This window comes from Sciurus vulgaris (genome assembly GCF_902686455.1).
Source record: "Sciurus vulgaris genome assembly, chromosome: 18".
Lineage (NCBI taxonomy): Eukaryota > Metazoa > Chordata > Mammalia > Rodentia > Sciuridae > Sciurus > Sciurus vulgaris.
The window spans coordinates 36074997-36090245 of NC_136479.1; the positions used below are offsets into that span (position 1 = coordinate 36074997).

The following is a 15249-nucleotide window of genomic DNA, read 5'->3' on the forward strand; positions in this document are numbered from 1 at the left end:
GAGCAGACAGAAGGGATGGGGGTGGAGCTGCAGCAGGCCGCTGGTGGTGAAGCAGATGCCCAGCAGGCCCCCAGGGGGTCCATCCTCAGTAGCCCCCCCAGCAAAGCAAGAGGGATAGAGCCTCAGGGACCTGGGGACAAGGACACATCTTCTTCCACATGTGCAACTGAAGAACAGTGTGGATCAGAAGAAACACCAAGATAGTGGCAGAAACATCCAGAATCGATGAGGACGTGGACCTGCGGATTGCAGAAGCCCCAAACAGGATGCAGGTGAACATGAGGAGGAGCAGGAAGAGCAGGAGGAGCAGGAGGAGCAGAAGGAGGAGGAGTGGGAGGAGGAGGAGCAGGAGGAGGAGGAGCGGGAGAAGCAGGAGGAGGAGGAGGAGGAGGAGGAGGAGGAGGATGAGGAGGAGGATAAGGAGGAGCAGGAGGAGTGGGAAGAGGAGCAGGAGGAGGCGCAGGAGGAGGAGGAGAAGCGGGAGGAGGAGGAGTGGGAGGAGTGGGAGAAGCAGGAGGAGGAAGAGCAAGAGGAGGAGCAGGAGGAGGAGGAGGAGCAGGAGGAGGAGCGGGAGAAGCAGGAGGAGGAGCGGGAGGAGAAGGAGCAGGAGGAGGAGTGGGAGGAGGAGTTGGAGGAGGAGGAGCAGGAGGAGGAAGAGGGCAGAAGGAGCAGGAGGAGGAACAGGAGGAAGAGTGGGAGGAGGAGGAGGAGGAGGAGGAGGAGGAGGAGTGGGAGGAGTGGGAGGAGGTGTAGGAGGAGGAGGAGGAATGGGAGGAGGAGCAGGAGGAGTGGGAGGAGCAGGAGGAGGAGCAGCAAGAGGAGAAGGAAGAGAAGCGGAAGGAGCAGGAGGAGGAGCAGAAGGAGGAGGAGGAGGATGAGGAGCAGGAGGACGAGGAGCAGGAGGAGGAGCAGCAGGAGGATGAGGAGTGGGAGAAGGAGGATGAGGAGGAGGAGCGGGAGGAGTGAGCAGACAGCTGAAGACCAACGAGCGAAGGGCGCTGGAGCTGCGGAGGCTCAGAAGGAACAGGGAATACCCGCCGGGACCAGAGGGAATGAAAATAAGAATTTTAACCTGACTTTGTAGCTAGAACAGTGAAAGCCAGAGGCAGTAGAATAAAATCTTTAAAGGGCTGAAAGAAAAAAACCTGTCAATCGAGCATTTCATGTTAAGTAAAAATATTCCCTAAGAGGAAGCCAGGGCAGACCCACCGCCCAGCATGCACAGCGACGGCAGACCAGGGGGCACCTGGCCTCTTCCCAACAGAGGTGCTGAGAAGACTGGTAATAATGCCCCGTGAGAGCAGACCAGTGAGATCTACGGCTCGCAGGCCACCGAGGAACCTGGAAGGTATTCCAAGCTGGACGCTGTGGCCCACCCCTGTGACCCCAGCTGCTGGGAGGCTATGTCAGGAGGAGCCCCAGTTCAAGGCCAGCCTTAGCAGCTTAGCAAAGCTCTAAGCGACCTGGTGAGACCCTGTCTCTAAATAAAAAATCAAAAGGGCCGGGGGTGTGGCTCAGCCGTTCAGTACGCCTGGGTTTCATCCCTGGTACCAAACCAAACCAAACAACAAAAAAAGGAAGGTATTTTAGTACAAGAAGTAGCAAAACTCTCAGTATTTGGTACTAAGAGTATCTGGCACCTGTTTGTGTCCCTGCCTCTATGTGGTGCAGTAAGGTACAACTGAGAGGATCCCAGCCCCATGAGGAGGCTCCTTCCTTAGGACACAAATGAAAGAATGGATTGTGCATGCCATGTTCCGGCATGTCTGGGGTCTGCCTGAAGCTCTGGTTTCTTGGTCACTGACGTAATGCTGATGAGATCTGCACCAGTCTGGAAGCCACTGAAAGCAGAACAAGCAGAATGTTAAAGTGGCAGTTCCCCAGCCTGGTGACAGGGAGAGCAAGATCAGACGAGGTCTGAGAGGCCCTGGGAGCTCCGGCCAGGCTGACTGGTGAAGCCTTCCCTATGCAAAGTCAATAAGCAAAGACTGAGAGAAGTAGTCATTTTTTTCAAATGCCCAAACGCCAGAACAGCAGAGCAGCAAGGTGTCCGAAGAAACAAGGAAACGTGGCCCAGCCAAAGTAACAACACAAAATTTCAGAAGTAGATCTTAAAGAAATGCAGATCTAGGGGCTGCGCAACGCAGAAATTTGAATCAGTATCATAATGATGCTCAATAAATGAGAAGTGAGTACAGATAAAAGATGAAACAGGTAAATGACGCATGAACAAAACAAAATATCAAAATATCAAAACAGAATATCAAGAAAGAATCAGGGCTGGGGTTGTGGCTCAGTGGTAGAGTGCCTGCCTCACATGGGTGGGGTACTGGGTTTGATCCTCAGCACCACATAAATAAATAAAATAAAGACACTGCGTCCATCTACAACTAAAAAAAATAAAATAAAAATTAAAAAAAAATAAAAAAAAAAAAGAATCAAACATAAACTCTCAAGTTAAAAAAATACAGTAACTGGGCAGGGACTGTGGCTGAGTGGTGGAGGCTGGCCTGGCACCTGTGAGGCACTGGGTTCCATCCTCAGCACCACATAAAGATAAATAAATAAAACAATGGTACTGCATCCATCTACAACTAAAAAATATATTTAAAAAATATAGTGACTGAACTGAATGATTTATTAGACGTATTCCACAGCAGACTTGACCTGACCGAAGGAACAGTGAGCATGAAGAAGACAGGTCATTTGAAGTCACTGAGTCAACAGAGCAAAAGAAAGAAGGAAAGAAAAGAGAGATTAGGGAATTATGAAATACTACTAACCAGACCAGCATATGCATTATGGGAAATTCCCAAAGGAGAAGAAAGAGCAGAGTTTATTTAGAGAAATAATGGCCCCAAGTTTCTCAAATCTGAGGGGGAAAGTGGACATGGTTTTTCAAATTCAAGATGCTCAGCCAGGTGCAATGGCACAGCCTGTAATCCCAGGAGCTCAGGAGGCTGAGGCAGGAAGATTGCAAGTTCAAAGCCAGCCTCAGCAAAAGTAAGGCGGTAAGCAACTCAGTGAGACCCCATGCCTAAATAAAATACAACACAGGGCTGGGGATGTGGCTCAGTGGTCAAGGGCCCCTGGGTTCAATGCTCAGTCCCCCTGCCCCAAAAAGAAAAAATTCAAGAAACTCTATCAAGTCCAAAGAGACTCATATGGATACACATTAAAATCACTGTCTAAATTCAAAGACAGACAGAACCTTGAAAGCAGCGAGAGAAAACTGATTTATCACCCACGGAGAAGATTCCATAAGATGACTGGCAGAGTTCTCAGCAGAAATTCTGCAGGCCAAAAAGAATGGGGTGATGTTTTCACAGTGCTGAAAGAAGAAGAAGAAGAAATAAAACTCTCCACCAAGAATACCATGTTCGGAAAAGCTATCCTTCAAAAGTTAGGGTCATATGTAGAGTCTGGTTCCGTTTGTGTGAGATATTTAAAACAGCAGAATGCACAGAGGCAGAAGGTAGGACGGCAGGTGGCAGGGCTGGGCGGGGGTGCTGGGAGGAGATACTGATCATTGAGGATAACGTTCAGATCTGCAAGACGTGAAAGTTCTAGAGGTCTGTTTCACTCAATCCCCGGTAGCTGGATTACAGGTGTGTGCCACCACGCCCAGCTTAGAAATGTTAACAGAAAAGCAGACAAAAACCAGAAAGGGTAGAGACAATGGGTGGATAACACGACTCGACAACTTGACCTGTTTGGCCTATTAACTGCAGAACCCAGCAGTCTTTAAATCGCACGTGAAGTATTTACCAATACAAGTGATACATTAAGCCACGCATCAGGTTTTGATAAACTCAAAAGGACTGAAATCACCTGGAGCTCTTTTTTAGACTGCGATGGGATTTAATTAGAAATTGATAACCCAAAAAAGTCCCCATGTATTCAGAAAGCAAGCAACATACTAGGACTAAGAAAATCTTTTGAGCTACCTGATCACGAACACCTATCCAAAGTGGAAGGCAAACATGTAACCTAGGGGGAAAATCCTAACTTTAAACACATAAAGTGGAAAAAGTCAACGACCTGAGCTATCGAACCAAGAAGACAGAAAAGAAATTAAACCCAGTTAAAAATACACGTGGGTCAGTAATAAAGAGAACAGACATTACAAAGAAGAGAGAAGAATAAAGCCAAAAGTTGGCTCGTCTTGTCCAAGAGGTATTTAGGATAAAAGAGAAAACACAAATTATTTACATGGGAAACAAAACTGGAGACAGCAATACGTGTCTTGCACACACCGGCATCAAAGTAAGAAAGCAGAGGCCTCATGCAGCATGGACACAGCACAGACAGGGTGTCAGACGAAAAGGTGAGTGTTTTGGGGTAAAATTAAACACACACACACACACACACACACACACACCCTGCAAACCTGTGAGGTATCTGTGTAAACTATAGTGTGCAAAAATACACACTCGCCCTTATGACCTCTGACAAAACTTTCTGGTTTTTTTCCCATTTTTTTGTACCAGGGGTTGAACCCAGGGGTGCTTAACCACTCAGTCACATCCCAGCCCTTTTTTAACTTTTTATTTAGAGACGGGGTTTGGCTGAGTCGTTTAGGGCCCCGCTAAGTTGCTGAGGCTGGCTCTGAACTGGCAATCCTCCTGCCCCAGCCTCCCAAGCCGCTGGGATCACAGGCGTGTGCCATCGTACCTGGCTTTTTCCTTTTTTGATTCCGAGGAATCCTAAATCGCCAACTGGATCCTCGGTAGGGAGGGTAACTGGGCAGGTGTCAGCATCCACACCTGAAGGCGTCCCTGACATAAGGTACAAATGCTCCCTGGTTCCCCAGGCACCTGAACACACGGTGGTCTGCTGAAGGCCCTGAAGGTCCCGGAGCAATGACAACAAACACACAAAGAACAGAGTCGGGTGCAGAGTGCACACCTGTGAACCTAGCGACCCGGGAAGCCAAGGCAGGAGGGCCGCCAACTCAGGGCCAGATGGGGCAACTGCGCAAGACCCTGTCCCAACGTGAATAAAAAGGGCAGGGGATGTGGCTCAGCTCCGTGGAAGAGCCCGGGTTCCCTCCCAGTACCACACACCACACAGCACACAACACCACACCACACAACACCACACAGCACACACCACACAACACCACACAACACACAACACCACACAAAACCACACAGCACCACACAGCACCACACCACACAGCACCATAAACACCACACAGCACCACACAACACCACACACCACACAACACACAGCACACAGCACCACGCCACAGTGCACAACACCACACAGCACACATTCTCAGGGTGACGCAGGGATCTTGGCACCAGGACATGAGCCGGGCCCACAAGCCTCTTGGGATGCGCGGGACGCGGAGAAATGCCGAGCACCTACAGTATCTGGCAAAGTCCCTCTGCAGGTCCTTCCTGGCGTTGACGAAGGCGCATCCCCGCTCGCTGCCCACCACGAACACGTCTGTCTCGTACACCGCGATGCAGGCCACTTCGGCCTTGGACTTGGCCAGCTCTTTACACTGCAAGAGAAACAGCAGATGCTGTCGACCGACACGGGCGGATCTGGAGTCTGGGAGAGGAGCAGGAGATGGGGCGGGAGGAGGGGCATCTGCCAGCCCCAGGATGGTGAGGCCCGAGGAGCACCTTAAGGAGCCAGGCGTCACCCCGCCGGCCTCTCTCCTGCCCTCTGGACGCAGACTCTGCCTCTGGACCATTTCACAGCATCACGTCCGCGGAAGGCAGAGTTTGACATTCCAGCGCGGTTGGCGCACTGTCGTCCATGACAGAGACGCAGGGAGCGGCAAAATTCAAAGGGACGCGCTTGCTGTCTGGGGCGATGCCACGGGTTCAAGTCCCCACAGACACAGCCCGATAATCGCTGCAAAGCCTCCTTTGCAAAGGCGCCATCTCAGCGGCTGGAAGACTCTCCCGGCCAGCAGAAGCCCAGGACGCCCTCCTCCTCTTTCCACCTGGCGCAGGCTGCGGCTCACCTGGGCGCAGAGGTAACGCCCAGCCCAGGCGCTCGCGGAAACCAAGGTCCCTCAACTCACCTTCCCCGATACACACCCCGAGGTGCCACGCCCTCTCCAATGCGACCTGACTCGGGGGCCGTGGGGACAGAAAGATAGATCCCCAAGAATCCGTGACCTCCGCCCCAGCTCCTGTGGACACGGGACCTCACAAAGCAAAAGGGACTTTGCCGCAGAGGTGACGCTGAGGATCTTGAGAAGCAGAGGGCCCTGGATGACCAGGGGACCCCGAGTCACCGCCAGGACAGAGACATGATGTTGGACTCGGAGGTCAGCACGATGCCGCTACTGGGAAGGGCCAGTGTGGCCTAGCGCAGCTGGAAGGGCGGGGGGGGGGTCTCGGAGGGAGACCTCCCTCGCCTTTGGCCCCGTGAAACCCCGCCTGGCTTCTGGCCTCCAGAACGAGCAGCGAATAGACCATGTCGTCTTGAAGCCGCGGGGTTTGTGGCAGCTTGTCACAGTGGCCCCCGGGGCTGTGTTGGAGAGGACGCCAGAGCCAAGGAGACAGGGCCTCCAGGCCTGCTTGACAGCCCTCATTGGGTGTCTCTGGGACGGGCGAGGCCCGGCAGGGGCAGGCCTGGGAGCTTAAGCCCCACTGGGTTTGTGACAAATCTGCTTTTTTACGTCACATGAACCAAATCCAATACTTGATCTCTCTGAAATAAGGACTCTGGTCTCAAGTGAGATCACTGGTTTTCAGCCTTACTTAGGGTCTTCATTAGTAGAAAACCTCTTTTTTAAAGCCCTTTTGGGGCCTGGGATGCAGCTCTTTGGTAGAACTCTTGCCTAGCATGCGTGAGGCCCTGGGTTCCAACCCCAGCACTGCCCCAAACAAAGCATTTTCTTCTCATTGTAAAACGTGTATTATAAAAACTGTAGTCGCTGGGCATGGTGGTGCACACCTGAAATCCCAGCTACTTGGGAGGCTGAGGCAGGAGGATCTCAAGTTGGAGGCCAGCCTCAGCAACGTAGTGAAACTGTGTCTCAAAAGAAAAAATTAAAAGGGCTGGGGATGTAGCTCAGTGGTAGAGTGCCCCTCGGTTGACTCCCTGGTACCACGAAAGGAGAAAAAACCCACAAGATACAGAAAAGTACACAGAAGAAAAATCACCACAAACCCTTTACCAAGAATAACCACCACACACGTCCAGAAACACACTTACACATGCGTAGATGTGTGTTTGTCTGGGGACAGGGCCACACCGTGTTGCCCAGGTTGGTCATGAGCGGCATACAAATGTTTAAAAACAAAATTGGAATTATACCACTGAACACAGGTTGGTCTTCTGATTTATTTCCTTGGCATTCATTTTTGAGCATTTCTCAAAATGCAATGACATGGTCCCAAAAAACAGAACCTTTAAATGAGCACCTACGATGCTGCGCGGTGTACACACCTGGTTTAACCGGGACATCACTGAAGGGTCTTTTTCCTATCATAAATAACAGCACTACAATCAAGGGGCACGGATGTAAATATTTCTGAGCATGTTTGATTACTGACGGACTCATACCTCCAATCAAAGAAGCTAAATTCTTTTTGTGAATTGTTTTCCGTGGTTGCAGACGGACAGAGTGCCTTCGTTTTGTCCGTTTTTATGTGGTGCTAGGATTGAGCCCCTGCTCACACGTGCCAGGCAGCTGCTGTGCCCCCAGCCCAGCCCCGCATTCCTTGAAGGCTCTTGAGACACGATGCAGACGGCACCCTGGGAAGTCTTGTCCACTCCTGCCACCACCGGGGCAGAGGCCGTCGTCACTGTTGGGTCACCGTGACCAAAATTACTGCCGAGAGCAACGGAGAGGAGGGGAAGGTCCTTGGGCTCACGGTTTCGGAGGTGCAGCCCGCGGCTGGTGGACGCCACAGCTCTGGGCCTGAACAGAGGCCGGACACCAAGCGGAAGGCTATGGCAGACAAAAGCTGCTCGCGACGTGGCTCAGAGGCCGAGAGTTCTGCTCACCAAGGACAAAGTACATGCCCCAGGGTCACGCCGCCCTGAACCCTCGGCGCCCTTCCTCCCTACCTGGCCACCGTAGCACCCCAACGACGTACCACCCCAACGACTGCATACCAGTGGCTTCACCACTGAATGGCTGCATCTCTCATAACCTGACCATTTCACCTCTGGACGGTCTTTGGGTTCATATTTTTTAGTTGTTGATGGACCTTTATTTATTTATTTACACGGGATGCTGAGATTTGAACCCAGGGCCTCACACTGCGAGGCCAGCGCTCCGCCACTGAGCCGGGGCCCGTGGACATCCCTACGCTGTCTCCCATGACAGCCTCTGAGGACTCCTCGGCTCTTGGTCACTAGCACCCAGGCTGGTCCTGTGGGCCAAGCTGAGCGACTCCTTTCCAAGAACAGAACCCAAGGCAAGACCTGCAGCCGCGCCGTGGAAAGTCTCGGGACGCTCCCCGCGCCGCCCAGGGCTCTCCTGAGAACACAGAGCCACCGGGAGGGCGCACAGAGGACGCCCGACGCCCGGCTTTTCACCTCAAGGGGCACTTTGGATTCTGCTGGCCTGTCCTCTCCTGTTTGGTATTTTGCCAGCTGACCCAATGATGTTCCTGACAGGAAAGGAAAAAATATATGCACACACTGAAGTGAGAATTTTTATTCTGTTTTATTGATCTTTATTTTGGCCCAAAGTCCAATCCAGGGCCATCCTCCTGTCTGGCTGTCCTTTCCCTTCCGCCTCCGTGGACCTGGCCGGGCTCTCTCTGTTCCTGCCAGACCCCAGGACTTGGTAGACTGACCCTCGGTTGGCTGGTGGAGGCCTCCTCCCCAGATCCAGGTTCCCTCTGGGGCAGGAAGGACATGGTGCTGCTATCCCTCAGGTGCTCCAGCTCAGGAAACGGGGGTCACTGTCGCTATTTCCCTGGACTGGAGACGAGGCCTCTGACCCACTGCATGGGGCGGTGGCTGCCAGGTGTCTCCCCCGTGGAGCCCCTGATTCTGCTTAAATCAATAAGCGTCTTCTGATCAGACACTTGGAGGTTGTGTGAATTTCTCAGCCAATTTCCACCCACCAGGTGAAGTCAGGTCTCATTTATTTATCTTTCAATACAGGGGACTGAACCCAGGGCACATCACCACTGAGCCACACCCCCAGACCTTTTTATTTTGAGACAGGGCCTCTCTGAGTTGCTGAGGCTGGCTTTGAACTTGCAATCCTCCTGCCTCAGCCTCTCGGGTCACTGGGATCACTGGCATAATTGGCACTGTGCCCGGCATCGATCTTCCCCTGAAGCTGCACCAGGAAAATATTTTTCAAAAGGTAACATGGGGGCTGGGGCGGCGGGGCTCAGGGGTGGCACGCTAGCCTGGCATGTGTGAGGCACTGGGTTCGATCCTCAGCACCACATATAAACAATGAATAAAATAAAGGTCCATCAATATCAGGTTAAAAAAAGAAAGGTAGCAAAGGTTCCTTCATTAAATCTCCCACCTGGAAAGCTCAAATGTGTATGTTACGTCCATAATGTTAAAAAGTCACCATCTGACAAGCCGGCCTGTCCCTAGGAGGAGACAAAACAAGCCCCGGGCTGGGGTGAGTCGCCTGGATCACACCCGTCAGCCAGGGACACAGAAGCACATCAACACCCACAGGGACACGGAAGTGCTCCACCGTCCATGCCAACGAGAGCTGACAGAGAACGTGGCAGAGCCACAGACCACCTCACCATGGACTCGAGGGCAGACATGAGGAAGGTCACCACCATCCTGCTCTCCGAAGACTCCTCATCCTCAACGGGCAGGGTGGACATCGCGACCTGGGCCATGATCCCTGTGCAAGAGAAGCAACGTGGACGTGAGTGACAGACACCCGGGTCCTGGCCTGCGTCCGCGCTGCCAGGGCCACAGAGGTGGTCCAGACCGTCCTGTGCTGAAGGAGCTCAACTTGGAGGCGTGTGACGCCTGGCCTGAGACCCCGAATGCCGCGCTCCCAGGAAGCGCCTGACACCTGCCCCAGGGAGCGCATTTTTCTACGTGATCCCTTCCTTGTTCAGAGAGGTTTTTCCAGCCCTTCGTCGGCAGACACAACTTTGTTGTCCCTGTCCACTTCTCCAGAAGCGCCAGTTCCGAAATTGGTTAAACCCCTGTGTCAGGGTGTTTTCTGTTGCTATAACAAAACAACAGAGGCTGGGTATTTCCTCTTTAAAAACCTCTTTTATTTAGATCAGTTTTGGAGGTTGAAAGTCCAAGGTCAGGCGGCCCCCCGGGTCCAGGCTCTGGGGAGGACGCACAGCGGCTGGCACTCACACAGTGGGAGCACAGGTGGAGGACACGGCATGGCGGGACAGGAAGTGGACAGCAGGGGGAGGCCAGCCTGGTCCTTTATAACAACCTGTAACGCAGGAACCAAGTGGGCTCCTGAGACAATGATGGGAGTCCCTTCTGCGGGCAGCACCCCCACCTGACCACCTCCCACCGGGTGCCTCCCAGGCTCCCCATCTTCACCCCCGCACGCCAGGCCCAGCCTCCAGCCTGCCTCTCTGGAGGACCATCCACGTCCACGCTGGCTCCCTTGGCTTGGCGCCGTCTGGAGGTTGACGTCTCGCCTGTCTGAGGTGCTGGACGGAGGCCGGGCCTCGTGCTGCTAGGCACACGCTCCACCCGAGCCGCGGCCCAGCCTCTCAGAGGCTGTCACCGACGGAGGCCTTTGAGTTCCGCGGCCGTGACTTTGGTACTTTCCCTAAGACCTTATCCCACACTCGGCTGCTGGCGTGCAGCTCCTGGGCTGCGGGTGCCACCGCCTGGCGACCGCGGTTGCTGGTGTGAGCGCAGCGGCCTCCCTCTCCCCCTCCCCATCTGGGGAGGTGGTCGGGGCGACCATGTGGGAGAACCATGTTCCTGCAAACGCCGGGGTCACACGCGGGGTGGTGGGGGCCCGAGCGACAGAGACCCTCGAGGGAATGGCACGCTCCAGGTCCCATCCCCCTGCCCCTGAGTCCGAGGTGCCTGCGGCAGAAGGCGCGAGTCCTAGAGTGAGGACAGGACGGTCCTCAGCCGCCTCTGCAGAGCGACCAGGTTAAAAGCTCCACTCTCTTATTCTGGAAGACTCTTTCCATGGAGAAGCTCTCCGCAAAGCCTTCCTCTGAACACGAGCTGGCAGCAAAGACACCATTTTCTGCTGATCACACCACAGCGATCCCTAAGAGGACTGTGACATCAAAACTTTGGCCTGGGGCTGGGGCGTGGCTCAGTGTAAGGCACTTGCCTGGCATGTGCCAGGCCCTGGGTTCCAACCCCAGCACCACAAGCAATGTCAGGCAGGGAGGAGGCCCAAGCCTACCCCGGGTACTCAGGAGGCTGAGGCAGCAGGATCTCAAATTGGAGGCCAGCCTCAACAACTCAGCAAGACCCTCAGCAATTCAGGGAGATCCCATCTCAAAATAAAAACTAAAAAGGACTGGTTGCTCGGTGGTAACGTGACCCTGGTTCAGTACCCAGCACTGCAAACATAAGTAGGTAAGTAAGTAAATAAATACACACAAGTGTGGTATGATTCTCAGGGTTTTACTTCCATTCTTCACGTAGAAGCAAACGGAGGCAGGGGCCCTGTCTTTTCTTATCCAGTGGCACACATCAGGCACTAGCAGAACACTGGAGATAACGACACTTGATCAAAAGTGAGCGAACGCGGCCTTTCCCATCCCCAGAATGTTTTCCCAAGAAACATTCACATTCTACTAAGGCTAAAGATGCCCCAGTAAGAGTCTGTACCACAGACCAAAGCGATCACCTCCTTTTCCACTCACATCTAAGGTAACAGCACGTTCGTTCATTTAGAGCCCAGATTTTATATAGTGATTAGATTCTGCTCTTTTAAAACTGGAAGTGTATGGGGCTGTGGCTCAGTGACAGAGCACTTGCCTGGCATGTGTGAGGCCCTGGGCTCAATCCTCAGCACTGCATAAAAATAAATAAAGGATCCATTGACAAGTAAAAAAATATATATTAAAAAAAATGGAAATGGAAACTAGAAAGAAAACGAAACAACAAAATCTCCCCAGCTGCGGACAGGGTCACCCACCGCAGCTGGTGGGTCGAATCCAGACACCGCGTGAAGTTGTGAACAGATGCTACTGGGAGACGGCCACTCACTCCTCCTCTCGTCCACAGCTGCCTTGCTGCCAGGGCAGGGTCACAAGCACGTGTCAGGGACCGCAGAACACTGACTATTCAGACAAGCAGAGTTCGCCTTGCCCCGACGGAGAATTTACATCCATCACTCACGACTTTCCACCATCTGGAGGGTGATCCATCTATTAAAGCGCCGACATCTTCAAAGAGAGGCCTGGTTGAAGTGTTATAAATGATTTGTTTCCCTTCCCAAGGTTGATTCTTTGGTCTCTGAGGGCTTGGTTTTAACTAGTTCTGGAGGCGCCGTCTCCCGCTCAGCTCAGGTCTACAGTGAATGAAAGCTACAAACTCAAGGGTCCCAAGTCCCTAATGGGTGACAACTTACGCTGAGGGCAGGGAGGGGACCGAGGAGACAGAGGACAGAGTCTACCCCGTGCTCTCGAGTGAGGAGGCTGCACACCCAGGCAGAAGGGCTTGCAGCAGAAAAAAAGCCAGCCAGACACCCTTGAGCAGGAGCAGAGAACATGGAACAGAGTAAGCAACCGCAGGGCCAGGGAAATGCAGGCCGTGGGCACCCCTTCCAATGCTGCAGCCGAGGGAGGAGGGAAGGGACTGTGCAGGCTGAGAGCCCCAGTTCAGGGCAGCAGACCTCAGGGGCTAGGCCACAGACAGGCCAGGGCAGGGCTGGGGTGCAGCTCAATGGTGGGGAGCGTGCTTGGCATGTGCAAGGCCCTGGGTTTGATCCCCAGCACCGGGGTGGGGGGGGTCAGGCAGGCAGGATCCACTCTGAATCGCTGGCCACTGTAAATTACCACCAGGCAGAAGAAAAAAAAGAAAAAAAAAAAAGGCTGCTCAGTTCTTCATTTGCAGCTGTGAGCCATCTCCAACTGGCCAATTTCCAATTTCACATCCAGACATCTGCTTACTTTAAAATTATCAGTACGAAAGTAAAACAGTTTTTTTTTTTTTCTTCAAATACACATAGGTTGACTCACATGCTTCTATAGAATGGTTATTATCAAAAAGACAAAAATAGCCAGGCCTGTAATCCCAGCTATTTGGGAGGCTCAGGACTGAACGTTGGAGGTGAGCTTGGGCAAAGGAGGAAGAAGCTCTTCCAAAATAAAATTATAAAGAAAGGGCTGGGAGAGGAGCTCAGTGGTGGAGCCTTTGTTTACCAAGTGGGAGGCACTGGGTTCCAACCCAGCACCACACATATTTAAAAAAAAAAAAAAAATAACAAACGCTGGTGGTAATGCCAAAAGGGGGGAACTCTCCTACATTGTTGGTGGAAACGTGAAGTACTACAGCTATTATGGAAAACAGTACTGAGTTTCCCCAAGAATTTGAAAACAGAAACGCCATATGATCCAGCAATCCTACTGCTGGGTCTGTCCGAAAGGTCGGAATCTGCACTTGGATGCCTTTTACAGCACCGCTCGCAATAACCAAAATGAGGAACCATCCGAGACGTCCAAAAACAGAGGATGGATAAAGAAAATGTGGCACATATACACACGGGAAGGTTACTCGGTCATAAGAAGGACTGATATGCAGTCACCTGCAGCAGCGGGGTGGAACTGGAAGGCACGAGGTTAAGTGAAATAGGCCAGGCAGAGCGCAGAGGCTGGCAAGAGCGTGGGAGAGGAAGGCCGGAGGCGGCCAGCGAGCAGGAGGACGCGAGGAATAACCCCTAATGCTCTGCAGCACAGCAGCCTGGCTGCGGCTGACGACGAGTAGCTGTGCGTTTTGAAACTGCAGGGTTCTGGCTGCTCCTAATAAAGGGAGCATGAGTACTCCGAGCGATGTCAGTCACTCTGATCTGACAGCTACACACTGTACCCCTAAGCATGACGACTGTGTGTCGATTAAAAAAACCAGCAACCTGGGCTTCCAGCCTCGGAGACTACTGTTCCCCTCGAACGCTAAGCCGGAACCGCCCGGGCCGCATTCCGGCTTCAACCCTTCCCTCCCTGGGTCTGGACTGGCTCTCGGACCACAATCAGCTCCCGGCAGGCCCCGCACCCAGCAGACCAGACTGACACAACCACCCGGGAGCGCGTGACGCCGGGGGGCGGAGCCAGAGCGGAGGCCCAGCAACAGCGGCGGCCCCGCCTCCCCATCCGACCAATCAGGAGCGTCCGCACGCAGCGCAGGAGCCGCACGTACGCCAGGCGGAGCGTGACCTCGTGCGCACCACGGCCGGCGAGCCCCCATCCCCCCGCCCTCGCTCGGCCAATCAGAGGGGAGAGGCCTGCGCGCTGCGTGCGTGCGTGCGTGCGGCCGCGGCCCCGCCGCTGGGCTCCCGCCCCACCCCCACACCGGGCCTGCCCGCGGGGACAGGGATTCGGGGCGCGTCCGGGGCCCGGGGCGACCGAGAGCCCGCAGCCGCCGTGCGCCGGCCTCCCCTGCCTTCGGGCGCGGGACTGCGGCGGACGCGCGCCGCTCGGCGGCGGGGCCGGCTACGCACCTGGGGACGCGGGCTGCGCGCTGCCGCGGGTCGCAGGCCGGGCCAGAGGACGGCGGCGGGCGCGCAGGGCGGCGGCGGCGGCGGCCGAGGCCCCTCGCTCGCCCTCCTCTTGGCGCGCTTTCCCGTCCCCCTTTTTGTTTGCGTCCGGGAAGGCGGCCTTGCGCGCGTGTCCGCAGCGCCCCAAGTGGGCGGCGCCGCTTCCGGTGCTCGCGTCGCGCCGCGCCGCACCGACCGCGCTCGGCGCTCGCAGTGCGCGGCCCTGGCGCCCGGCCTGGCCCGGCCGCCTCCTGGTGCGTGGCCCACACGTGCCCCGCCGTAGCCGGGGATCGTTTCTGGCTGGTGCTTCGTGTGGCTTTTTAATTTTTTTTTTTTTTTTTTTTTACAAGCTTGCAGTTGTAGCTTCGGCGAGGTTAGGTCGGGACTCGAGGGAAAAAGGCCGGCGGGTGTTGTTGGGGATCCCGGACGAGCCGGCGCACGGCCGGCCAATCCCCTGCCCATCAGGTGGAGGCCCCCCGGCAGGCCGCCCGACGTCACCGTCGCCGTGGTCCCTTGTTCATTTAAAATGCGCCAAGGAGAGCCGAGGGCATGGCAGGGCCCTTTACCCGTTGCAGGCACGGTGGAAGGGGTTTTTTCCCTAAATGAGGGATGGGGTCTTCCTACCTTGCCCA

General features: G+C 54.4%; 1 protein-coding gene across 3 annotated transcripts in view; it reads right to left on the minus strand.

Moving 5' to 3' along the window:
• LOC306649619 (general transcription factor II-I repeat domain-containing protein 2B-like) overlaps positions 1-14910 on the minus strand; it is a 34508-nt gene extending 19598 nt beyond the window's left edge. Inside the window, exons 1-3 of one of the 3 annotated variants that reach the window (XM_079120730.1) lie at positions 14582-14910; positions 9708-9811; positions 5374-5512 (exon numbers count right to left, since the gene is read on the minus strand). In XM_079120730.1, the coding sequence (XP_078976856.1) occupies positions 5374-5512; positions 9708-9806 (238 nt within the window). In that variant the 5' untranslated portion in view covers positions 9807-9811; positions 14582-14910. Of the gene's footprint in view, positions 1-5373; positions 5513-9707; positions 9812-14581 lie in introns of those variants that run through there. The other 2 variants (XM_079120729.1, XM_079120731.1) reach the window with 2 other exon arrangements.
• Between the last annotated feature and the right edge of the window lie 339 nt (positions 14911-15249).